Source organism: Lacerta agilis, chromosome 1 (genome assembly GCF_009819535.1).
Source record: "Lacerta agilis isolate rLacAgi1 chromosome 1, rLacAgi1.pri, whole genome shotgun sequence".
Lineage (NCBI taxonomy): Eukaryota > Metazoa > Chordata > Lepidosauria > Squamata > Lacertidae > Lacerta > Lacerta agilis.
This window is the reverse complement of record NC_046312.1, coordinates 98,135,141-98,161,568: the sequence shown is the minus strand read 5'-3', so window position 1 is coordinate 98,161,568 and position 26,428 is coordinate 98,135,141. Positions and strand designations below refer to the sequence as shown.

Here is a 26,428-nt window from a genome sequence, read left to right as displayed (position 1 = left end):
TGGAATGAACTTGCTTGGACTGTAGGGGCTGATTCTTTTGAAAGCAGCAAACATGGGGTAAGATGCTTGGTATGTGTGTGTTTCTGGTTTAGCACATCACAGAGTTGGTCCTAGGAGTCTCTGCATTGAATTGATCTGAAACCTGTGCTGCTGTGTACGAAAGTAGTGCTAGAGGCTTGGTTGTGAATTATTTTGGCCGTGAACAGCATTCTCTACTACTGCTGTTGCCCATTAATACTATTCCTGCAAGGAAGATGGAAGAAGGAGCCACTTCCTTTATATTGAGCTCCAGTAGGGGTGAATTCATAGATGCAACGTTTACCAAGAAGTGTTAGTGATAAGCTTCAATGCCTAAGGGACAAAATCCCTTCTAAAACAAACTTTGGCTTGGAGTTCAGGAACTATTGATCTGCCATACTGATAACTAACCAGAGGCACTTTAGTTCTAGCATCTGCCTTGGTTGGGATTGGTGAGAAGTGTACTAATTTTTCTTAAACTGACCAAGAATGTGAATAGGCACTTGGAGAGCTTTATGAAATGTCAGAAGGTTGGAGGGAGTAGTAAAAACAACGTTACTAAGGCAAAATGATCTTTTTCATTCAGTGTATACTATGCTTTTGTTACTTACAACACTTACTTGCTTTATAGCCAAATAAATGTAGCCTACTATATTTTTTGAAAAACAACAACTACACTAGCAAACTTCCCAAGCTGTGACTGTATACATTACCAGCTTAAAATGCAGCTAGGTCATTCTTTTTCTCAATTTGGATCAAATCTGGTTTGGGGGGAAACACATCAAAAGTCAATATTTCAGGAACGACAGAATAGATACAAGATAGGTTGTGACTTGCCAAACCAGTAGTTGGAGCAATCTGGATGCAGAGTGTAAAGAGCATCACTCACAGGAGCGTTTTAGGATGTTTTGGAAGTTACACCTATTAATAGGCAGGCTCCATGTTCTGTCTTAGCTTGTCTTTCAGTTTTACTCTTTCTAAACCTTTTGATATTGTATTGTATTATTGCATGACTAATGTTGTTCAATTATATTTTTCTATTTTTACAAACTGCTATGACACTTTGGGATGAACAGCAAAATAGAAATGTTTTAAATCAGTAATAAATAGCAGAGATTCATTTATTAGATTATAATATATGTATTAAATTAAGTAAATTGCAGATTTAATAGGGTATCAGAATGTTTTCGGTTTGCATGTTTATAAATAAGAAGTATATTTTTTTTGCTAGATTCCTGAAGAATAGTCTCAGCACATAAAAATAAATAGCCTATAATGCAAAGTATTGTTTTTGATACATAGTCTTTGTGTCCAGCAATCTTTGTTAATAAATTTCTCCACGCTTAAGGTTTGTTCAAGAAATAATTAGCACAATGCTATCTAGGTTGCTTTTGAAAGCTTGTCAAAATCATTGATTCAATCTTCTCTCTTTAACACGACCAGAGGTATACAGAGAGGGCTTTGTGTCATCTTTTGTCTAATATTTGAGTGATGATATTGCTCAGATCTTAGTTTCTCCTAAACAGGAGACACTATAATGTAGAAACCAGCCTGTGAATTTAAAAGAGTGTCATGTTGGAATTTTTAGTAATATAATTGAATATAGATTTCTAATCTAATCTAGTCTCTTGAATATATATAATTTTTGCTCTGAAAAGTGTGTGTGTGTGTGTGTGTATGTGTATATATATATATATATATATATATATATATATATATATATGGGTTTCTTCATTGCTTGTCTTCTGGATATTTAGGTGCATAGATTGCTTTGATCCTTCTTTAAAAGCCAATCCCACAGTGATGAATTTTAAAATTAAGTGTACAATTCCAATTTCTACAGAATTTTTGAAAACCAGATAAAATTTGTGTCTTTCAAGGTAAGTCTGATGTGCAGTTATTAGACACAAGATACCCAACATTCATGATCCTATGTATGCTTAAAAGGTAAAGGGACGCCTGACCACCAGGTCCAGTCGTGTCCGACTCTGGGGTTGCGGTGCTCATCTCGCTCTATAGGCCGAGGGAGCCGGCACATGACAGCTTCCAGGTCATGTGGCCAGCATGACAAAGCCGCTTCTGGCGAACCAGAGCAGCGCACGGAAACGCCGTTTACCTTCCCGCTGGAGCGGTACCTATTTATCTACTTGCACTTTGATGTGCTTTTGAACTGCTAGGTGGGCAGGAGCTGGGACCGAGCAACGGGAGCTCACCCCGTGGCAGGGATTTGAACCGCAGACCTTCTGATCAGCAAGCCCTAGACTCTGTGGTTTAACCCACAGCGCCACCTGGGTCTTACTGGTGTTCATTTACACAGGTAAATGTGTATAAGGTTATGCAGAAATTAAACCCCATTCATATAAACAGAACTGCCTAAAAGCATGTAAGCCTACTAATGTGTCCCCTTGAATTCAATAGGACTGCCTTAGATCATACCATATTTGTATCATTAGCAAACAAAATATTAACTGGAACTGGCTAGAACTTAAGATTTAGTGGAAATGCTACAGGACACAGTTTTTCCATATGTCCAGGCCTAAATGTCTGGGATTATCAAATAGTAGGCTATTATTACCAGACTGATTCTTTTTCTATAATAGGGAAGTAGCTAATAACATCTTCCCCTGTCATGTTTAAAATATCTCAGAGTGGTTATAGAACTAATAGGTGTGGTAATGGGAGATGTAACACTATTTTTAATCTAACCTCTTTCATCCAGTTAAATCTAATGTGAGCCACTGAGGTCATAGGAATTGATAATCTTGTACTATTAAGAGTTGAAAACAAGATTCTTTGAGATGCGAGCGTGTCCTGAATGAAATGCAGGCAAACATCCCATCAGCATTATAGTCACATGTGGAACCATAAATACCACTTTAATAATATTGTTTATTGATTTTATTTATTTTTAAAGGTGGTAACTGAATTTAAAATCCAAATTATTTGATATAGATGCTATACATGCTGAACTGTACATGTTTAAAGCTGTGCTATTTCAGGATGACTGTACATGTTTAAAGCTGTGCTATTTCAGGATGACTGTACTGTCTGGTTTGTCAGTGCTTGCAGTACCACATAGTCTAACTACTTCAAATTCCTTAGTTTGGTAGCTAGCTTAAAAGTTTTGGTGAATTAGGACTGCACACACACCAACGGTGTTTCCGTGTGCTGCTCTGGTTCGCCAGAAGCGACTTAGTCATGGTGGCCACATGACCCGGAAGCTGTCTGTGGACAAATGCTAGCTCCCTCGGCCTATAGAGCAAGATGAGTGCCGCAACCCCAGAGTCATCTGCAATTGGACCTAATGGTCAGGGGTACCTTTACCTTTACACACCAACCTATTTGTAGTACAAAAGTGCAGTTTTTCCTGAATCTAGAATTGTTCAAACTTCTCCTCTACATGTTGCAATCAATGTAGATTGAGCCTAATTCCTGCCAACAACAAAGGTAGGTATGGATGCTTAATGTGTTTTCAAAACCCTCCGCCTTGATTAGGTTATCCATGCCTTTTCCTCCCTGCACATGCCTCAGGTGGGTGAAGAAGGAAGTGGTGGTTGAGATCTTAGTATATGCCCCCCACAACATCTTGAGCAGGTGTGCATAAACCCTCAGTTGCCAGGACTGCCTACATCTGTTTTCATTTGTTCTCAAATGGACATACTGTGGGGTAATGCAGAAAAATGTTTTATTTTTGATACGTAATCAGTTTATTCAGAAGTGCTTTTCAGGAGAAAACAACAACAACCAACCACAATACATCTAGATGGTGCGTGCGCCGTGTAGAAAAAGAATAAGAACTCAGTCTCCATTGATTCTAGAATAAAACATGCTGTGTATGCAGTTTGAGACAGAGAGGGGTTCTGGCAGCTATGGATGTGCCTTGTTTTTGTTTGCTGAGCATGGCTGCTTCAGCACAGAGATTGCTCTTGCAATTCTTTGAGCCTTGCTTTTGCTATTCTGCGATGGCTACTTCCCTTGGGCTGAACTTGTCAACAGAGCTGACATTTAAGGCTTATCTGTACAACTACTCGTAAAATTGTCAATGTGCATCTGGGACACCTCTGACCCATAATCAATATCCTGGAGACTTTTTCCTAGTTCTCTTGACTATTTGTATGAAAATGGTGGCTGCTGTGGTCCTTGCTGGCACAGTCTACATACAGGTCTGATGAGGGAGTATGGTAGTACCTACCTTTTCCTTTTGGATGTCCCCTCTCTCACCCTTGGTGTTTGAGCTAAAACACTGAACTAAGGGCATAGCCGACTTAGGTTGGGGATTTTTCCAGTTGGATCCAGCATTTTCATTAGTGGAATTGCCCTGGAAGGTTGCAAAACCCTGGGGGACTATAGAAAGGGAAATTGAAGAAAACAGCCTCTCTTTGTGGCAGCTTCTACTCAAGTCCTTCTACAGAAAGAAAGTGCATTTCTGTTTTGGGGCATTCTGAATCCAGTATCAAAAAGTGTCCATGGGAAAACAAGTGCTATTTTTTTAAAATGTTGTATATAATATACAGTGTATACATATGTATACCCAGAGAGAGAGAGAGAGAGAGAGATACTTTGGCTTGAAACCATTTTTTTTTTTTTTGCTTTCCCATAATTTGAAAACAAGTTTAATTTATGGCATGAAATTATAAAGGCCATTAGTGTCTTTGCATAGTTCAAAAAATTAAAGCAGCTGAGATATGGAGGTTTAAAATGTAGCTACTCTGCATGCACATTAACAACTTTTCTTTAAGGATTTATATCGCCATTGCTTCTGTTTCATGCATAGTGTAATACACAGATTTTATAGCATGTTACTTTTTAAATATGTAAAACTCCAGTAGGAGTAATTATGCCTTGTGCTATAAGGTGTCTGTAGATTAATGGTCACTGGGACATTTTTATATTATAACTTTCAATTTCCTGATGTTGCAGTTCAAGTGTGGCGTATACTCTCTCTCTCTCTCTCTCTCTCTCTCTCTCTGTGTGTGTGTGTGTGTGTGTGTGAGAGAGAGAGAGATTTCAGATAGAAATGGTTCCTTTATACCATGGATAGGCAAACTAAGGCCCGGGGGCTGGATCCGGCCCATTCGCCTTCTAAATCCGGCCCGCAGACAGTCTGGGAATCAGCGTGTTTTTACGTGAGTAGAATGTGTGTTTTTAGTTAAAATGCATCTCTGGGTTATTTGTGGGGCGTAGGAATTCATTCATTTTCCCTCCCAAAATATAGTCTGGCCCCCCACAAGCGTCTGAGGGACAGTGGACCGGCCCCCTGCTGAAAAATGTTCATGTGAATCATTTTAATTTGGCTTCATTGTGTGCTTTCCATAGTACTGTGCATACGTTATGCAGCTCTACAAGAGTGAGACTGGCTGTGTGGCTGTCACAAGGCAAAACTTGCTGCCAATCCACTGGTTCCACCCAAAGACCTGCCCCTGCTGCCACCTCATCCCAGCCTTGTATAGGAAAGCAGCAGCAACTCTGGCATTGGGAGGGGAGCTCTGTGGCTCCACCCCACTGCACATTCTGCTTCTGGAGAAACTGTGTCTGTCAAATACATTCCTATGAAAAATGGGGTAAAATCTACCCTGAGCACACTTTTCATTGCAGAAACAACACAGAAGTAGACCAACAATGCAATCCTCCTACTTGATTGTGAGCTGCACAGTAGTATACAGTGTCCCCAAATTTCAACCACTTAACCATTTACAGTTTTCTTTCTTGGGGGTGGGGGGGATAACGGGCAAAAAACAATAACAACCACCCAATATGTCTTGATTTTTGCCACTTGGGTACATTTCCTCCAGTTAATGTGTTAACTAAATGAGGGGGAAATGCCCCATGCAGCAAGCACTTTTTTTAAAAAAAAAAATAAGACTTTTCAAGCAAAAACTGACCCAGAGAAGCAGACAAGTGCACTTGTTTTGGCATATCACATGTTTCTTTATTCTACTATGCTAAGACACATTGTAAGTCATCTAAGTGTAGAAAACTACTTCAGAAATATGTATCTGTAAGGGTTTGTTTGTTTGTTTGTTTGTTTTTCCTGGTAGATTTGGTGTGCGCATAATGCTTATCCATGGTTTAGCAGTTTGGACACAAGCGCAGATGGTGCTGTGGGTTAAACCACTGAGCCTAGGGCTTGCTGATCAGAAGGTCGGCGGTTCGAATCCCCGCGACGGGGTGAGCTCCCATTGCTCGGTCCCAGCTCCTGCCCACCTAGCAGTTCAAAAGCACGTCAAAGTGCAAGTAGATAAATAGGTACCGCTCCAGCGGGAAGGTAAACGGTGTTTCCGTGCGCTGCTCTGGTTCGCCAGAAGCGGCTTCGTCATGCTGGCCACATGACCCGGAAGCTGTAAGCTGGCTCCTTCGGCCATTAACGCGAGATGAGCTCCGCAACCCCAGAGTTGGATACGACTGGACCTAATGGTCAGGGGTTCCTTTACCTTTACCTTACACAAGCAAGAAAGAGCCCAAATGAAGTGTTTGGTTTCAGTTTCCCCACCCCCTCTGATTCCTGCTGTGTTGTTTCAGTTACAAACAAGATGGCTACTGACACATCTGAAGACCACTTTTATACTCTAATGATGATGGAGCTTGTGGCCTGTGCATTGCTGCTGCATTATGGGCATTGTAGTCCAATAACATCTGGAGGACCACAGTCCCCTTGTTGTTTGTCTGCCCTGCCAGGCAGTGGCTTTTCAGGGGTTCAGACAGTGTTTTTCTGAGTCCTACCTGGAGGTGTCAGGAAGCAAATCTGGGCTGTTTTGCATGCAAAACACATACCACTGAGCATTGGCTCCCCCACCCCCCAGTTCTTCTTCAGTCCCTCACAGAAGAACATGATGGTCACTCCAGATAATTTCCTCAAATTGTAAAGCCTAAGGTAATGAACTTGAACAGTTATCTGTCATGTAAGCTGAATTGCTTTTTAAAATGAATTGCAGAATAAATGTTACTTACATTGTGTCAGTTTGTGGGAAAATATATATATAATGACTGGAACTTGTTTAGAAAGACTGGAAAAAGTTTGTTGTTTGCTGTAATTTGTACATAACTTGCCCAGAAAGAAACTTTATCATTTTTTCAAAACAGTGTGATCTCCCCCACCCCCAATTTACTGTACCTACACTACTATAGTCACCTTTGAACATGCATATAGCTGTTCAAAGTATATGCTCATTATACTTTTATTAGTCATATTTTACCACATTTGTTAAAATGCAGTTGTAGCGTTTATTAGCTGGGGTTTCTAGGAGAAATAACAAGCATGGTTGGTAACTGAAATTAATTTACTAAACATTTTGGTGGGGTTTCCTTCCCCATGGTTCTGTATTTAAAACTCAGTGAAGAGAGGAGGTGGCATAAAGGCAAGCAAATATCATGGTAATACCTATTTAATTTTGATTTGGCTGTATGTACACATACATTTGTTTGTTTGTTTGTGTTTAGATATGTTTGTTCCTCTAAGTAGTGCAATGTGTATGTCAGATCAACGAAAGGCTTGTGGCAGAGATGTTATGTTTTGTACCTTTTGTTGAGCAAATTTCCCTTCTGTGGGCCTTTAACCATCACTAGAACCATTCCTGAAACTCAATACTTTTGTTTCTTATAACCAAAGAAATTATCTACCTATGGAATATATTAACTGTTGCACCCTGTATTTTTCATGATTGCTAAAATGTTTTGTTGGAAGGACTTCTAAATACAATATGTAACTTACACTGCCCATTAGGTCACCATAGGGGGGCTAACTATGGCTCTGTGATTTGAGCTAGGTTGACATCTGTGAAACCACATTTATTAATGTACATATGAAAGAGTAAGTGCATTTTCTTTAATAAACCCTCAGCAAATTGAATGAGATTTTTTGATTTTGTATGTATGCTTTTTTTAAAAAAGACAAACAAACCAACAACTGCAATTTATTATTACTTGCATAGCTCATGTGATCTGTGAAAGATGAAACCTCTTGCTATTTAATATTTTTTGTAAGTTTCAGAGAAGAGTAGAAATTTAGAGTGATATGTATTAATGCAATGCTTTGGACAAGATAAAGATGGAATACTAAAATAGAGCTTAGCATTAGGTGCCTGAGCCAGCACGAGTCTCGGGCTCATGTTGTCTCCCATCCCAGAATTCTGAATCTGTAAGTGAAAATGCCTCTTGAACCCAAGCTCTAGTTTGAAAACACTGGGACTGTCACAGTTGTAGCCTTTATCTTAGAAGGAGTCAAATCCATATTTTTTACTATGGCAGTGTTCACTATAATTGCTGCCTCGGTTACAATTTATAAACATACTTTAGAAATTCTAAAAATGAACAAGTAATTCTAAAAATGAGCAAGTATTTCTGACACATGTGGTTTAAGAGTCTTTTTAAAGCAGGGGTGAGGAATATCAGGCCTATGGGCCAAATGCACCCCCTGGTCTCTTTGTACAGTCCTCTAAGCTCTTCTCTGTCCAGTCTCACATTTACCAGGTTCTCTGCAATAATATCATGGGGAACTTGGTCCAAAGCCTTACTAAAATCAAGATACACTATGTCCACAGCATACTCCTGATCCACCAATCTTGTAACTCTATCCAAAAAAGGGAAAGGGAAAGGGAAAGGGAAAGGAAAGAGCTTCATCTAGCATGATTTGTTTTTGAGAAACCCATGCTGGGTATTAGTAATTATAGTATCCATTTCTAAGTGCTCACAGACCAACTGTGTAATTATCTGTTCTAGGGCCTTTCTTTGTATTGACCTCAAGCTGGTCTGTAATAATAATAATAATTTCTTATTTGTACCCCACTCATCTGGCTGAGCTTCCCCAGCCACTCTGGGCGGCTCCCAAATGAATGTTAAAACAATACAGCATTAAATATTAAAAACGTCCCTAAAGAGGGCTGCCTTCAGGTGTCTCTTAAAAATAGGATAGCTGCTTGTTTCCTTGACATCTGATGGAAGGGTGTTCCACAGGGTGGGCGCCACTGTCTGGTTCCCTGTAACCTCACCTCTCGCAATGATGGAGCCGCCAGAAGGCCCTCAGTGCTGGATCTCAGTGTCCGGGCTGAACGATGGGGGTGGAGACGCTCCTTCAGGTATACAGGACTGAGGCCGTTTAGGGCTTTAAAGGTCAACACCAACACTTTGAATTGTGCTCGGAAACGTACTGGGAGCCAATGTTATGTGGTCCCAGCGGCCACTCCCAGTCACCAGTCTAGCTGCCGCATTCTGGATTAGTTGAAGTTTCCGGGTCACCTTCAAAGGTAGCCCCACATAGAGCGCATTGCAGTAGTCCAAGCGGGATATAACCAGAGCATGCACCATTCTGGCAAGACAGTCCGCGGGCAGGTAGGGTCTCAGCCTGCGTACCAGATGGAGCTGATAGACAGCCGCCCTGGACACAGAATTAACCTGTGCTTCCATGGACAGCTGTGAGTTCAAAATGACTCCCAGGCTGCGCACCTGGTCCTTCAGGGGCACTGTTACCCCATTCAGGACCAGGAAGTCCCCCCCCACCCGCCCCCTGTCCCCCCAAAACAGTAGTTCTGTCTTGTCAGGATTCAACCTCAATCTGTTAGCCACCATCCATCCTCCAGCCGCCTCCAGGCACTCACACAAGACCTTCACCACCTTCACTGGTTCTGATTTAAATGAGAGGTAGAGCTGGGTGTCATCTGCATACTGATGAACATCCAGCCCAAACCCAGTTAGTTACCTGGGTCTTCATTTCCCCCCTTTTTTGGAGATTCGGACGTTTGTCTGCCTCCAGTCTGCAGGGTCACCTGTTCTCCAAGAATTCCTAGAGATTATAGACAGAGACTGAGATTACAAACTCCTTTTGTACCCCTGGCTGCAGCTCATCAGGCCCTGGAGATCTGAATTCATGTAAAGTAGCTAGGTGTCCCCTTACTCCCTTACCCCACATCGCTGTTCCAGGACAGAGAAATTCTAGAAATTTCTCAAATTGTCTGATAGGTCAAAGTGAGGCTCAAGTTGCTGTACCTTCTCTTCCATAAAGGCAACCAGCTTGAACTTGCTGCAAGTGTAGTTTTGCACATTCTCAGGGAGGAAGACAAACATGGCACAGGTGTTGCAAGTCACTGCAGCATCTTCCTCACTGTCCATGTCACATCTGTGGCTCTGTCCCATTATGCCTCTGGCCTCATTGTGTGATGTGGCACCTGGAAGGTTTGTTCATGAGGAAACATGGCTTCTGGCTGAGAAAGGGTCCCCCCCCCCCTTCTAAAGGAAGGACCTTGTACAACAATCTTTGGAAGATGGTAATGATGGTTTGTTTTAAGATGTCAAATTTAATATACAACCCAGCATAAGTTTATTCTCAGACATACTTGCTTACAATAGCTTCAACACTGGTAGCAGTATAACTGCTGTAAATTTTCTATAGTTGAATGAAGAATTTTCTGATAGGTCATGCTGTCAGTATAGTTTGTGATAGTTCTGATGTTATAAGTAGCAGAACATTCTGGAGGTCCATCATAAAATACAAATTTTATGGAAACCCAGCCAGATGGGCGGGGTACAAATAATAAAATTATTATTACTAGTATTAGTAGTATTATTACCTGCTTATTTACACAATTATCATAGGCAGAAATGAACACCATGTGCTTTCTAGACATCTGTGAGGTTGCCAGTTGTATTTGACATTTGAAAATTTTTGGTTCCTCAAAAGAGAAACCAATCAAGGACACCTGGTGGCTCAAAAAATGAGCCATTAGTGACCCGTGAAGTGTCCTTTATGTACTGTTTCCTGGTCCCTCCCTCCACACAGCTCATCTATACCTAATAGTTAAATTTTGCCATTTTCTTTTTACTACCTCCACCCCATAGCAAAAACTGTTTCCAAGTTTACTGAAAACCTGCATGTTCAAAGCAGTATAAGGCAGGCATTGTGTTGATTTTATCAGGAGACTTTTATGTGCAGCGTTTATGATTTATTTTTATTTATTCCATTTCTGAGTTGCATTTCCCACTTACCAGGAGTGCCCGAAGTGATAAACAATATATAATTGTTCTGGTATAGAACCTAGCTTGCTTTTATTTGGTTTTGTCTCAAAAGTGTTGTGTATTTTGACTTTAGCTTAAAAAAACAATATTGGTCTGGAATAAGCCTTCGCCAACATTTTTTGTCCTGTGCCTATTTTATTTTATTTTTATGTTGGAAATAGTGTTCATGATAAGAAGCAGAGACACTGTTTAAGTATTGGAACAAAAGGTGGAAAAGTTTTCAAAGTACAAAATGCTGCTGCCTGCCTCCTGTTCACTGAGGAGCTGACCTGTATTTGAATATCATAGGTTCTTAGCAATGTACCTTCTTGGGGGCTGGGGTGTGTGTGACTATGATGTAATGCAGAACAGTGAATTTTTCAAGCCGCACAGTGATGCACTCCTGAGAATGGAACCAAGCCATTAGTACATCACGGAGAATTACTGATTCCAAAGAGACACCCTTGAGAGAGGAAGTACTGTAATGAGAAAGCAGCAATGTTGTTCTAATATTTGTTGTTTCCTTTGAAATGGCTAAAATACCTGAAATGATTTATACCTAATTGAGCTTTGCATTCCATCTGATAGGGTAAATGTTCTCATGCCATTTATCATCGGTGGCTTTTCAAGATCTCCTAGGAGTACATGGTGTATATTTACCTTAACTTGGCTAGGTCAAGGGAAATAGCATTTTAAAAAAAAACGAAGCAAAACAACAATAATACATGATACCCTATGAGGTTGTAGGAAAACTCGAAATGCAGTGCCGGCATGATTTACATACTTTCATCCTGCCATCCTTGTTGCTAATAAAAATATGTTACATAACTAGTTAACATGTGGGGATTAATGCTGCCACTACTACAAATCACCATCATCTACAATATTAATTGGTACAAGTTTTAATTGCTCCTGAGAATGGGTGTGGTTTGCTGGTGGGGTGAGAAAATGCATTTCTATCCAGTTCTGCTGTTGGTTGTGTCTGGGATTGAAAGAAATGTGGATGGATCTAATCCTTAATGCCCATGGGGAACTTGCATTTACGTTCTCAAATGACAGCCCTATACTGCATGTAAGAACTGAAGCTGAGAAAGCTTTCTAAATCATTTTGTGATGTGGTGTGGTACAGTGTGGTGGTCTGCTGTTCAAAAAGCATGTATCGGGGTCAAGGCTAGCCTAGGACATTTTGCCACTTGTCCTGTACCCTGCTATATTTATATCCTGCCTTTCCTCCAGGGAGATCAAGGTGGCATACACCATTCTTTCCCGGCTATATTTTATCCTCACAACAACTCTTTGAGAAAGGTTAGGTGGAGAGTGAGTGGCCCAAGACTACCTAGCAGGCTTCATAGCACAATTGGGATCTGAATCTAGGTCTTTCCAAACCTAATTCAACAACATCATTGGCATCATAATTTTCTTTAGTGTTTGGAGCGCAGGTAGGGAACCTGTTCCCCTCTAGATGTTGTTGGACTGCAACTCCCATGATCCTTGACCACTGGTTACGCTGGCTGGGGCTGATGGGAGTTGAGTCTCTTAGCTTCTTGTCAATCAGATTAAGCTATGACCTGCTGCCTGAAAAGAGTCAGTGATGCATCATATACCCATTCTGCACAAGGCAGCATGTCCTCCTCCTTGGAAAAGGAGAGAATAATTCTGAATTAAAACAAGGGTATGTTCATGGACTACACAAGGATCATCATCAAAATACACACACTATCATTTTTGCGACTTAGCAGCATCCAAACATTGTCTCTAGCTTTTGAGCCTTTTTAGCACTTGTCACAGACTATTCTGCTTTCTCTTTTTGGGGGGGAGTGGGGGTGTTGTGTTGTGTTGTGTTTGTTTGTTTGTTTCTGCCTTGGTTTTGTATGTCAGCTGCCCTGTGGCTGAGAGTGTGAACAACCTTCTTAAAGTGTACAATATTGTTCTGTTCCAGCTAGTTTGATGTAATAATGTATTTTGCATCTCCTCTAGGGGCTGAAAATGTCACTTAGTTCTGCTCCCAGCCTTCTGTAGCTTTAAGTGTAGATGTCCTTGGGGTTGGAAGACTCAGACTGGGTTTCCTTGGGCTGCCCCTAGTCAGATTTCTTTTAGTCATCTTTCCATATTGCCTTTAGTATGAAAGATTATTTTGGTTGAACTGTGCTTGAAATGTCTTCCAGTTTTTACGTACCATCAGTCACAGGGCAATCTGCGTTAGAAAACAAATGTGCGATATTTTGTAGAAACAGCAAGCACCAACTTAAAAATAAATGTATATTTTAAAGTAACCTGCTAAGTTAAAAGCCTAAACATTTTCAAGCACATGCATGTATGACCGAACTGTTAATTGTAACCTAAATTTTAATGGAATGTGACTTTGATTAATAGATACTCTCCTTTTTCCATGCTTGCAATTTTAATTAGTCTTTTTTAAGTTAAACTTATTAATGAAACAAAAAGATTGAATCCCTTTAAAATTGAGCTCACTGGCTGAGCTCTTGTAATGTGGTTCCGCTTTTATCATGATCCTATATGACACATTTTTAAATGAAATAATTATAATGTAGGCTTTATTAATATGGTTGGGGGTTTTTTGTTTTGTTTTTGTAGAATCCTGGGGCACTTTGAAAACATATAGGAGAATGAGCGTTTTGCTGATTGAAGCTTTTTATGGAGGTTCACACAGGCAGCTAGTGGATCTCCTACAAGAAGAAATAGAAGACTGTGTCCTATTTACTCTCCCTGCAAAGAAATGGCATTGGAGAGCAAGGACTGCAGCACTCTACTTCATGCAAGCTGTGCCAGCCAGCATGGACTACAGGTAAGGCGAGCTATGGATACCTTTGTAACTCCAGATCTTGAATTTCCGTATTTATTCATATACAGTTCAGCACCCTTTCTGTAGAACTGGGATGACCTAACGAAGGTGCCTTCACATATAGATACATGAGAACATTTCCACTTCAAATCCCAGGCATTTCCAGTTGCTCAGAGCTAACTCTGTTCTACAGACAGTGATGTGAGTGAACAGTTGCCTTTGTGAGTGGTCATGCGCCATGATTAAACCGGTGCCACCATGCCGTAAAGACATAGCTCTGCATACAATTATGTACACATGGGGTGAGATCCAAAAAAGCTACTTTTAAGGATGCCTGGTGGTGTGGGATTTAAAAACAAAACAAAACTCTGCACAGTCAAGTCTCATGCTCATATCACAGTGTACTCTTGAAAAGGTAGATGAGTTGCTTTCCAGAAACACACACCAAAAGTTCTGCATGTCCAAGGCAGCTAACTGCTTGGTTCTTTGGACACTGGCTGTACGTGTAGTCTGCCTAGCGACAGACATAGATCAAAGAGCACCCCTGGACTGCGTAACTGCTTGTCCAGAGGAAGTGCAACCCTGTCCAGATTAGACAGTGGACCTGTCTCCTGGGCACAGGGACCACTCGCCTATCCCTCTTCCAATAAGAAGTTCAGGGCATCACAACAGCCTGTTTTATTCTGACAGAATGCTGTGAGGTGGGCTAGACTTTGAATGAATGACTTCCATAAAGACCAATGATTAGCCAGGTCTTCTCAGTTCAAAACTAGCATTCTCTCTGCAACACAACACTGGCTTTGGGCAGTCTTGTAGGTAGCACAGGAAGCCTTTCAGCAAACTAGAAAATGGTTTCTTGTTCATTGGGAACACAGTCACCAAGGAAGAAGAAGAAGAAGAAGAGTTTGGATTTGATTATCCCGCTTTATCACTACCCCAAGGAGTCTCAAAGCGGCTAACATTCTCCTTTCCATTCCTCCCCCACAACAAACACTCTGTGAGGTGAGTGGGGCTGAGAGACTTCAAAGAAGTGTGACTAGCCCAAGGTCACCCAGCAGCTGCATGTGGAGGAGCGAAGACGCGAACCTGGTTCACCAGATTACAAGTCTACCACTCTCAACCACTACACCACACCGGCTCTCGGTTTTCAATCCTGAATTTATCTGGCTTTTCTAAGCCCCTAATAGGGGGCAAAAAAATTAAATATGTAAGGACGGACTCTTTCTCAATTGTCTTTCCTCACACTTGGATTTGTTTATTCTCCAGATAAATCCCACAAGTAAGGGATAAGAACGGTTTCAATAGATTGACAGCATTTGGTGGGATTGGTTTTTTCAGACCCAAACTTCCCCAGTGGACTTAAGCAGCCAGCTCCATGAGCTGCGTCGTGTGAATCTAAGTTTGATTTTATGCCACGTTGAAGTATTTGCTGTGTATTTTGACTATGTGGAGTAAGACCATTTTTTTAACATTTAAAATAAAGCCCTTTAAATATATTTTATTTTCTATCTGGCTTTGCCTTGGCTGTTTTCTGCTTCTTCTTATTGCATCTAAGCTGCCAGTCTGGAACAACTTTTCAGAGGGGGGAAATTGTTCTGCCTGAGGTGGTTGAATGTGGGTTTTGCTTTGCTTGACTTCGAAACAATCCTATTTTGTAGGAGTATGTATGACAAACTATTATGTAAATTTTTTCTACATCACAACCACATCCTCCAACGCATTGCAATGTTATCTCAGCTCCTTCAAGGTCAGCAGCCCAAGCTGTCCAGCGCTCGCTGTATTAAGCTAATCAGACATAACTCATAGCCATACACTTCATTAGTTTAACGTACAGTTACATTGACCTGAGATAACTGAATTCCAATTTGTCAAATAACCTACATTTTAACAGAAAGTACTAGAAGCTTAAAAACTGATTCAAAGTTAGCAAATCTGTCATGTGCTTATGTGCAATGTAACCTTCATAAACACCAACTAAATCTACGCTTAACCAATACAGCATAATGAGGAGGTGATGGCCCTGCTGTTGCTATTGGTATCTGATCACAGAGAAAATAATTCGGAGAGTTTTATATAGGTGCAGGTTCAATAGGAATGTACGGTGCTGGTAATCCAGCCAAAATTAAGCAATTGAAAGTCCCATTGATTTCAGTGAGAGAATTGAGCATATGTTGTTAATATTAATATTCTAGCACCGACAAAGGAAGGCATTGGTAGCAATTGATTAAAAACTAAATTGCACTCAGCACTCAATTTTCGGGTTGCTTCTGAAAGCAGCCTTACTCGTGTCATAATGCCATGTGTTTTTCTCTGCTGCTACCAATGGCACATTTCCCTTCTCGCACACCTATGGTCTGTGCATGGGGTGGGGCCAGGGATGGTTGTGACATTGTGGCAGTGCCAGCAGCACAGCACTGTTTCTGCTGTACTCTTCCATGCACAAAAAAGTCTCTGTAAATTGTTCCCATCTAGTGCAAGAGCATTTTATCCTTGCAGAGTCCAAAGAGTTCCGCTGTGGGGTTTTCCTGATTTTTCCTTCCATGCAATAGAAATGAAGCAATCAGCATGGCACCTGTCTGTAGACAAGCGACATAAGAGGAGGAAGCAAGCCATGAAAATAGGAGCTGGGTTTTTTTTGCAATTAGTGACACTGGGCAATTAAGACTAGCTGAAATTAATTGGTTAATAATTTGTGATGGGGGGTGGGGGATTTTCAGATGGTGGTAGAGAAATTGCGGTATACAAAGTCCTTATTCCAAAGGGAACTCCTACATTTTAGTTGGGTCTCATGAATGAGCTAGAATGGATGATGAAGGCTTTTTGCAAACTGAAGGAATGTTATGGGTTAGGGTAATGATGAAAAATAGATACTGCAGTTTCTTTTAATATACAGCCATGTGTCCTGATTATCTGAAAATAAGCTGAACCTATGAATAATATAGGAATAAAATAAATACAAGACACTTTTAAGAGGATAAACTATACTAATTAAAAATCATAAATGTAGAAATACTGAATCATAACGTGCAATTTCATTATACTATAGTGCTAGCAATGTAAATACCAATATATATAAAACAAGGCTCGCATAATGCATTTGAATAAAACAAAACAATTCTTTAGATTCTCTAAAAACCTAAAATGGAGGAAGCAAATATGCTCGAAAAGAAAACCACAAAGCTTTTATTTTCTTATTAGGGCAGGTTTTTGAAAAATCAGCAAAACCTTTATGCATTAGTGATGACTATAAATCTACAAGTGCTCTGAGTAGCATGATCAGAATACTATTACTGCTTTTGTTAAGCAGCAAGTGATAATATACATTTTTCACATGGTTGTTGGCGTCATTATGTTCAGAGTCCTGGTCTGCCATGTAACAGAAGGATCTCATCAGTTTGCAGTCGTCTCCGTGTGTTTATATAATTTGCTGCTAATATGAATCGGTGGACACTGACTCAAGAACTTAATAAGGCAATATTATTAACTAATATTTCTCCATCCAGAATGAATTATGCTGAGAAATGAAACCTGGAGAAGTCACCCTTGGCTGTTATGACAAAACTTAAAAGATAGGGTGAGAATTCTGAGTGAATACGGAAAACCATTTACCAAGTGGTAATTTATTGTGATCTACACGTAACCTAGCTGTGCAGCCCTCGCTCCACTTACAGCATTCCCATGTCAAGTGAGATTGTCCATGTCTAAAATATTAGGAAGTAGAGGGACCTATGGGAAGACTGTTTACATTGACAGTCCCATTTTGATCAGTCTCTTTATCTGTTTGGCTTCCTTCAATTGATTTACACTGAATGCCAGTCAGGGCTGGTCCTCTGCCCCCACTTAATTTTGAGTAATTGTGACATGTTTAATTGTGAAATGTTTAAAGTTGTGCCATATATATATATATATCACATACATACAAAACAAGCAGAATAACAAAACTTTTCAAGGGAAATGTGTAGGGGGGTGACACAGGATTTTTTAAAAAACAACTTGTCACTTTTTAACTGAAAAGCTACCATCTGCCAACATTTTAATCACAAGCAAAGCTTATTAATGCAAAGTGAATGTTTATGATCATATTGATGTCTTCCTGAATAATTTTCAGGTAGGCTCTTTGGTTATGTTATTGTTTTACTTTTTTTCCAGTCAAGTTTCTTGCTTTCTCATTATCTGAGAACTGCTTTGAATTAAAATATAAAATTCTTTCCAGTAGCACCTTAGAGACCAGCTGAGTTTGTTCTTAGTATGAGCTTTTGTGTGCATGCACACTTCTTCAGATACACTGAAGAAGTGTGAATGCACACGAAAGCTCATACCAAGAAGAAGTGTGCATGCACACGAAAGCTCATACCTATCTGAAGAAGTGTGCATGCACACGAAAGCTCATACCAAGAACAAACTCAGCTGGTCTCTAAGGTGCTACTGGAAAGAATTTTCTATTTTGTTTCGACTATGGCAGACCAGCACGGCTACCCACCTGCTTTGAATTACTGAACCTGCTACTTGAACCTATAGCCGTGACACCTGGAGAGTGGCTTCTGCTGCAGCCTTATTGTAGTTCTAGAATCATTCCTTTTTTTCCTCCCATTTAATTATCATGCAAGAGGAAGAGTTTGGGGAAAGCCCTGTAGGTCCCCAGTGTATTGCTGACTGAAGGTCTGCCTACTTCAAAGAGCCAAGCACATGGGCTGCAGGGGCGGATACCTGCAGGAGGGGGCAACTAGTAATGGAGGGGGGACAAGTGAATAGGGCCTGTATGAGGCAAATGAGCCAAGTTTAACCCCAATACATTGCCCATCTCATGAAATAAAATAGGTGCTGGGTTTTCAAGAGATGGTAGGGCATCTGTTGGTATCCCCACTCTCTTACTCCCAAACAGTGACCCTGTCTAAGCTAGTGGAGATTATATTGGTATGGGAGGCCTCCATAGTACATGTGGACATCTATGCTGAGCCCCTTGCATTTGTGTTGCTTGGGAATATATGAACTGCCACTCAAGGAACACTGGGTTGTATCCAGCCTCAACCCATCCTAATTTAAATCACCTTATTTCAGTAGGACCTGGTTAGATATAATCCTTTATAGATACATGTATACTAAGAGGTAAGTTCCATTGAATTCTGTGAAATTTACTCCCAGGGACGTGGGAATAGGATTGCAACCTCCGTGTAGTTTTTGTCATGGATAGATACTAGAATCATAGAACTGTAGAGTTGTAAGGGACCCTGATTGTAATCTGATCAACACCCAATGAAGGTTATATTGGTGTAGGAGAACATCAGGAAGCAAAAGATCATTCACTTATGGCAATCAGCTTTCTCTATCTTAAGTTTTTAGATACTATGTTAGTCACAGTTGAAAAAAGAAAATTAAAATTCTCTTCCCAAAGGGCCAGCATAAGTCATGCCCAAGCTGCCACTTAGAACTGTTGGAGATTTTCTTTTTCTTTTTCATTCTCCAGTGATACTCATAATTGCTGGCCCACTTCCAATCCAAATCGATCCAAAGGGCACTGTTTTATCAGCAGTTCTTAGGTTCATATCTGGTAATCTACACTGCCCCACAAGTTTCATTTATTGAGATGGGATGTGAGAGTGTGCCATTATAACAGTCCTTGCTGTTTGGACTGCTTATTTGCTGGGACAGTGGCTTGTATGACTGCATCATTAGAAACTACAGCCCAATTAATATATTACTACTGCTTGGATGGCACTTGAAAGCAACTTCCAAGTGACTGGGGCACATGTCATAGCACTAACAATCTTCAGTGTTACTCACAGGTCTCTCGATTTGCATGGTTACTTCTCATGCAGTGACCCTATTAAATGATGGGAAGGAATCAACCAACTTGTTTGACGACTGCTGTGTGTGTGTGTGTGTGTGTGTGTGTGTATCTTGTTGGACTGCCGTGTGTTATCAGATTGAAAACCCAAATTAAAAATGGAGGGGGAGTGGGAAGTTAAAGAATGCATGTGAACATGACCTTCAAAAAGGGGTCAAAATGAGACCCTGGGCTTTGGAAACAAAACTTTTCAGTAAGTCAAATGTACAATGAAGGAATCCCATTCAATTTAAAAATGTCCTAGGAGGTTGAGGTGAGCCTTCTTTTATCTAATTTCATTTTGTTTTCCAAAAGATACTGATAGTTTTGAAAATGGTGGGGATGGGGGTGTGGGAGCAATGTTTTACCTTTACCTTTAACACTATTTCAAAGAACACTGTATGTGCATAAAACTATTGCACTGAAAGCACCATGTAGCAATAAAGCCTTTCTTTCCTGATTGTGCAGCGTATTATATATGTTTCTTATTTTTCAGAACAGCAAACCCAGACCTAAGCTCCATATCTAAAATTTGCCTCTGGTCTTAGTATCATGTTAGATATTTCAACAAAATAATCCATGTTCTGACTGCACACCTCAGTGCTGTCTTAGTTTGTTTGGTGCCTTTTACAGCCATCAGGGTTTTTTCGCATATAGCTCCATCAGTTAAAATAATGGCTTTTCTCCCTGTGTAAAAGCGTAATAAGCATACCGTTTGTCTTTTAAAATACAATTGTCAAATTTTAAGGGGTAAATATATTTTGAGTATTTACCCTGGAGCTCTTTAAGGGCTGGATTCCGTTAGAAATAAGACCTTTTATCCAAATGAACAGTTACCTGAGGGCGAGTATAAAATGTAATGCAGTTTTTCCCCCTTTAAAAAAAATGCTACAAGAACTATTAAAAGCACACACTTTCAGTTCTACTATAACATTTAACTCTTTGGTGAGTGTACTTATACATGCATGGCTGTGTGTGCACATGCAGAAATACACACACACGTGTCTTTGTGAAATTATTGAGGAAAATATATAAAAAAGACAGAAATTCTGGAAGTTGGTCCTTTAGCAGCATCTCGTCGTTCTGATTGCCACTTTGCCCCATGATCCAGTGAAGATGATACACACCCTCAGCTGGATTAGGAACCATGTCCACAAAAAGGTGTTGTGTGTATGCTTTCCAAGATTGAATCCAAGAGAGTTGCTGCATGTATAGGTCCCAACACTAAATTGGGAACTGGAGCACAAAGTGTTTCTAGTGGTGCATTCCACTTAGGGAGTTTGGAACTGAATCCAAGTTCACCTATCATTATCATGGGAGATGGAAAAGGATTAGATTCAGGCCCCCTCACACTTTTCCTGAAATCGACCATTCTTTCCAAAAGTGAAAGTACCAATGGAGATATTTTAGGTGCATACAACTCATTGGGTGTTTTTTTTTTGGGGGGGGGCTTGTGCAAATACCTTTTTATGGACCTTAGCTTCACTAGCATGGATTTAGGGACCTTAGCTTTACTAGATTTTCTTACAAGTAGGTAGCCGTATTGGTCTGCCATAGTCAAAATGACAACAACAACAAAATTCCTTCCAGTAGCACCTTAGAGACCAAATAAGTTTGTTCTTGGTATGAGCTTTCGTGTGCGTGCACACTTCTTCAGATACGTATCTGAAGAAGTGTGCATGCACACGAAAGCTCATACCAAGAACAAACTTATTTGGTCTCTAAGGTGCTACTGGAAGGAATTTTTTTTATTTTGTTTAGATTTTCTTAGGGACCTTAGCTTTACTAGATTTTCTTAGGGACCTTAGCTTTATTTCCAGCATGATTTTTTTGAACTGGGGCTGGGAACAGCATTTATAAACAAATATCCTGTCAGAGGCACACTTAGAGACGAGGATGCCCTGCTTTCCAATTGTGAAACTTATGTCTGGAATTCGCACTGGAGAGTTATTAGGCTTTTATCCCTGGGGGGTGGGGGGGTGGGAGGTGGGATGCAAATCCCAGACTTCTACTTAGTATTTGGAGATTGGAAATGCTAACACCTAAGATCATGTCAGTATCAGACCTCAGTATCTTCAACTTAAATGTGTTGGTTGAAAAGGAACACATGAGTGTGGAACATGTTAGTTTTTCATGAGGTGCTCATGAGGCATGGGACTCACTTGCAGAAGCATTTGAGAACTTGCCTATAACAAGAAACAAACAAATTGCCATTGTTAAGTTCCTTGTACATGTCAAAAGAACAAATTTTGTTGTTCTTCTTTGTCAGACATTTGATTGTTGTACTTGTGCATGCCAGATTTGGGACTGGGCAGATAAATATGACCGGAATGGATGTTATCTGCTGGAATAATGTGGCAGTTGAATTCTTGGTTTTCCCTGTGTTAAAAGTGCAAACCCGGGAACTTTGCATTCTTAACTCTTGGGCCTCTGGAAGTCATGGGACAAGGAGCAAATGAGAATTCTCAGAAAAAGAAAAATGAACAGCTAATAGACATCTGTGGCAAAACCTTGGGATCGTAAGGGCTGAAAGTGGTTTATTGCAATTGTATTGGGCCAAGGTGTTCTGAAATTTGCACAGCTGTGATCTGTGCAATGTAGTACAGGAACAGGAATGTAAGCAGACTTCTAAGATTCTTGGTTTCAATTTATTTTTCTTTTAAGCTAAGGGCCTCAAAGTCAGAAAGTCAATCTGTAGAGATTCCATTGGTTACCGAACAGAAGTTCAAAGTTTGATGCACTCTGTTTTCCCAACCTGTGGTTACCTCAACTCTTTCCCTGCCCACCCACTGTCAACAATGACCAGCTTTGAACTCGTAACCTTGACTTTGTAAGTTAAGGACTCTTTCCTGCTGAGCCACTTTCAAGCAGAGACCATATTATCTGAAGAGGCCTCCCAGCCTGAGTGCTATGATTGGTTCCAGGTCAACCCTGGGCCTTCCTGAGAATTGCGCAACCTTGCCTCTAGTCTTCTGACCCAGCCAGTCTCCTGCTGCCTGTCTTCCAAACTCGTTCATATTTTCTTTCCACCTTAACTGTCCCTCTAGTTATATTACAGCTTTCAATCCCTGTTGTTGTATCTGCTACTACATATTGCCACATGCTTGGCTTAACTCTTGGAATAATTTCCTAAGCTGTACCCCTTCAGGGTCTCCCCTGTAGCTGCCCCTAATTCAACACATTTTTCTTGCAAGGATCTCCTAACTGGCTGGGAGACTAGAACACATAGGATAGACAACATAGGATGAATTTGACTAAGAACAGGTTAGAGCTTATTACACAGCCTACTCCATAGTGCTAATGGCAGCAAAGAAACTAATAGTTCTCTGACACTATAAACCTTCTCAGAGTGCTGTTCTGGGTGGTTTGAGGCATCTTGCAGCTTTGGCCCTCACTGTAACACATTTGCCTAGCACACTGAGCAACCATGGACATAAATACCATCAAAGATACTTGTCTGCATTTTTTAAAACTACCATTCTTCTAAGACCTAAAAGAAGGAGCATTGCAGTTTTACACATCCAGAAGACCAGTACTTGTTACTGATAAACAACATGGTATTTCCTGCTTCCTGATATATACTATGTACAGTATACACCTCATCAAGATCTACCAAATAAGTTAGGAGTCTCATTTTTTAAAAAAAGAAAGACAGTCTACTACATCAGTACCCCAATAAATTCAGAGCCAATGTTGCAGGCAGTTGTTTGCATTTTGTCACTGTCACACTGGTAATGGTCTCCATCACTGGAGAGCTTGTCACTTACTGCTAAGTCTAGATCTTTCATCAGTTTTTATGCAGTTCACGGCACTGAACGCCAGTTCACAGTTTGCAGTTAGATACAGGCAATAACAGGCGTGAGTTTCTTCAACAAAGGAAATATTTCTGGCTGGGAAACCACATTCTTGCACAAAGCTGCAAATGGAAGATTCTTTGCAATAATTTTCAGTTCAAGCCATTTATCCAGCAGTCCATTTTAATTGTGGCTTGATGGGAGAGTGTTTGGCCAAAGATTAAAATCTCAGCAGGAGAGTGGAAAGAGCTTGCAGTTTTCTATATAGGACTGCTGGTTGGGAGAGAGAGGAAGGAGGTAAGAAGTGTGCCGCTTACTAGAAAGAGAAAGAAACAGACTCATATTTATTTGCCCAACTTCCCACAGCAATTCCTTGCTGGAGCCCAGGAAGATACATGTCCTCATCTCCTTGTACTCCTCCTCATCTAAATTATGTGGGTGGGGAGAAGGAAGAAAGGATGATCCACACCTTTTCTGTGCAGGTGTCAGGGCTGAGTCACAGGCAGCAGTCTGATGTGAGCCAGGAGCCGGAAATACAAAGCTATCGGACAGGTATCCAGGAATAGAAATAGAAATACTTTATTGTCACTGTATCACATGTATCACTTTGGCCACCTCATGAGAAGAGAAGAATCCCTAGAAAAGACCCTGATGTTGGGAAAGATGGAGGGCACAAGGAGAAGGGGACGACAGAGGATGAGATGGTTGGACAGTGTTCTTGAAGCTACTAACATGAGTTTGGCCAAACTGCGAGAGGCAGTGAAGGATAGGCGTGCCTGGCGTACTCTGGTCCATGGGGTCACGAAGAGTCGGACACGACTGAACGACTGAACAACAACAACATCACATGTTTACAGTGAGATTAAACGAGACCCTCCTCCCCCCACAATCTCTCAGTCCTTGTCACACTCTGTGTGCTGTCGTACTACCACCAACCCCAAACGTCAGCTGCAATGTTGCTGTCTTTCATTCAGCAGCCTCACGGCCCATGGATAGGAACTGTTCTTTAACCTGTTGGTGCGGCTTATCATGTTTCTATATCTCCTGCCCGAGGGCAGGAGATTTAAAAGGTGCTGGCCAGGGTGTGAGTCATCCCTGATAATGTTTCTTGCTCTTCTGAGGCAATGTTCTCTCGCGATAACATCTAGCGGACTCAGGGGACAGCCCACAATTTCCTGTGCTGTCTTCACCACCCTCCGTAGGGACTCTCTGTCCATGGCTGTCAAGCCAGCATACCACACTGTAATGCAGTATGAGAGAACACTTTCTATTGTGGACCGATAGAAGGAAATCATCAGTTGCTGTTCAACTTTGTTCTTTTGCAAGATCCTTAGGAAATGAAGTCTCTGTTGGGCCTTCCTAACCACCTGGGTTGTATTGACCTTCCAAGTTAGGTCTTCACTAAGATGGACTGCCAGGTATTTAAAGAATAAAGAGCAAAACAAGAACAAGCCAGGTGTCAACTGGAGAACAAGCCGGATGGAAGGTCTGAAAAATAACCAAAGATCCAGGAACATATCTGTACTAGGAAGGTTCAAAGAAGAGTTTATTGGAAGTAGTAAGTCCTTATCCATTGGAAAGCTGGGTGGACAGAATAATCCCAATATCCAAATGAACTTCAGCTAGAACAAGGGTGGTGGCCTCAGGCTTGGGGACCAATATTTCCAAGTTTGTGGGCCTTGTAACACTACCGAGGCCATAGCCCCTCCACATGCACCCCCTCTCTACCCATCCCACATCAGTCTTGCTTCACACGCTCCTTGATGTTTTTGCCTTTCTGGAATCCATCTTGGAACTCTGAAAGAAGAAATATAGGTAGTATCAGTGCTGCTTCTTTTTCCAGAAAAATAGATGCCAGTACTCACCATGAAGTTGTTACAGTGTCACACTTTTAAACAACAAAAAGAGGTGGCAGTACTGCATACCTTTGAGTACCTCTAAAAAATCCCTGAGTAATATAAAGCATTAAAAAACTGTAATTCAAAGCAACACGTCCCAGCAGCAACAGAAAGGTTGGGCAGCACTCATTGTAGATCCATTAAAATCTGCAGGTCTACTTTGAGTATGACTAACACTGGAGGTTACCCTTTGTACTTGAGCTCCCCTTTGCAAGGGTATCCATTTTTATCTAGCATCCACTGGCAATGAGTTTCTTTGGTTTAATTATAATTTGTATTATAATTAATACAAAAATAAAAAATAATATAAGGCAAGCAATTTTTATTTTCAAATTTGCATATGATTATAATGCTGCTCATGTGTGTTTTATTATTTTAATCTTTCAGTTTCCTTCCCTTCTTTTTCTTTGCTCTTGCCTCTTTTTGTTAGTTTGTTTTTGTGTGTGTGTCCTCTGCTCTGGGTCAATGAGGGTACACACATGAATACAGTGGTACCTCGGGTTAAGTACGCTTCAGGTTAAGTACGCTTCAGGTTAAGAACTCTGCTTAAGAACAGAAATCATGCTCTGGTGGCGCAGCAGCAGGAGGAGGTCCCATTAGCTAAAGTGGTGCTTCAGGTTAAGTACGCTTCAGGTTAAGAACGGACCTCTGGAACGAATTAAGTACTTAACCCGAGGTACCACTGTATGCTGGTTGGTTGGTGAAAAACCCTGTGTGAGAGGCAGGGAAGGGAAGATCTCCCAGGACAGGAAGCTGGGAGAAGAAAGGGAAGCCCCCAGGTAAGAACTGGGAGGGTTCATGCATTTTTGTGTGACAACAAGGGTTAAGAGCTACCTGTGAGAGAGGGCTTTACATTTTGTTTATTCATCTCTCTTTCTGTTTTCACTTATATTTGTTTTTTTATTGTATTATGAAGACTCCTAAATAAAATTTTATGGAAAAAGGAGGAGGGAAGAAAAAGACAAACACTGCAAATATTTTAGTAATATATACAATTTGTTTATTTGTCCTCTGTTGAACACTTTATTCTTTGCCTATGTGAGGGGGATTATGTATACCTATAAATATTATTTTCTTCCTGTTTTGTATTTCCACCATTTTGCAAAAG

General features: G+C 40.7%; 1 protein-coding gene across 4 annotated transcripts in view; it reads left to right on the top strand.

The window, feature by feature from the left end:
- Positions 1-26,428, top strand: part of GTDC1 (glycosyltransferase like domain containing 1) — a 202,353-nt gene that overhangs the window by 46,395 nt on the left and 129,530 nt on the right. For 2 of the 4 annotated variants that reach the window (XM_033164331.1, XM_033164313.1), the window contains exon 2: positions 13,597-13,807. The exons of 1 other annotated variant lie outside the window; for it this stretch is intronic. In XM_033164331.1, the coding sequence (XP_033020222.1) occupies positions 13,629-13,807 (179 nt within the window). In that variant the 5' untranslated portion in view covers positions 13,597-13,628. Of the gene's footprint in view, positions 1-13,596; positions 13,813-26,428 lie in introns of those variants that run through there. One more of the 4 variants, XM_033164303.1, reaches the window with a different exon arrangement.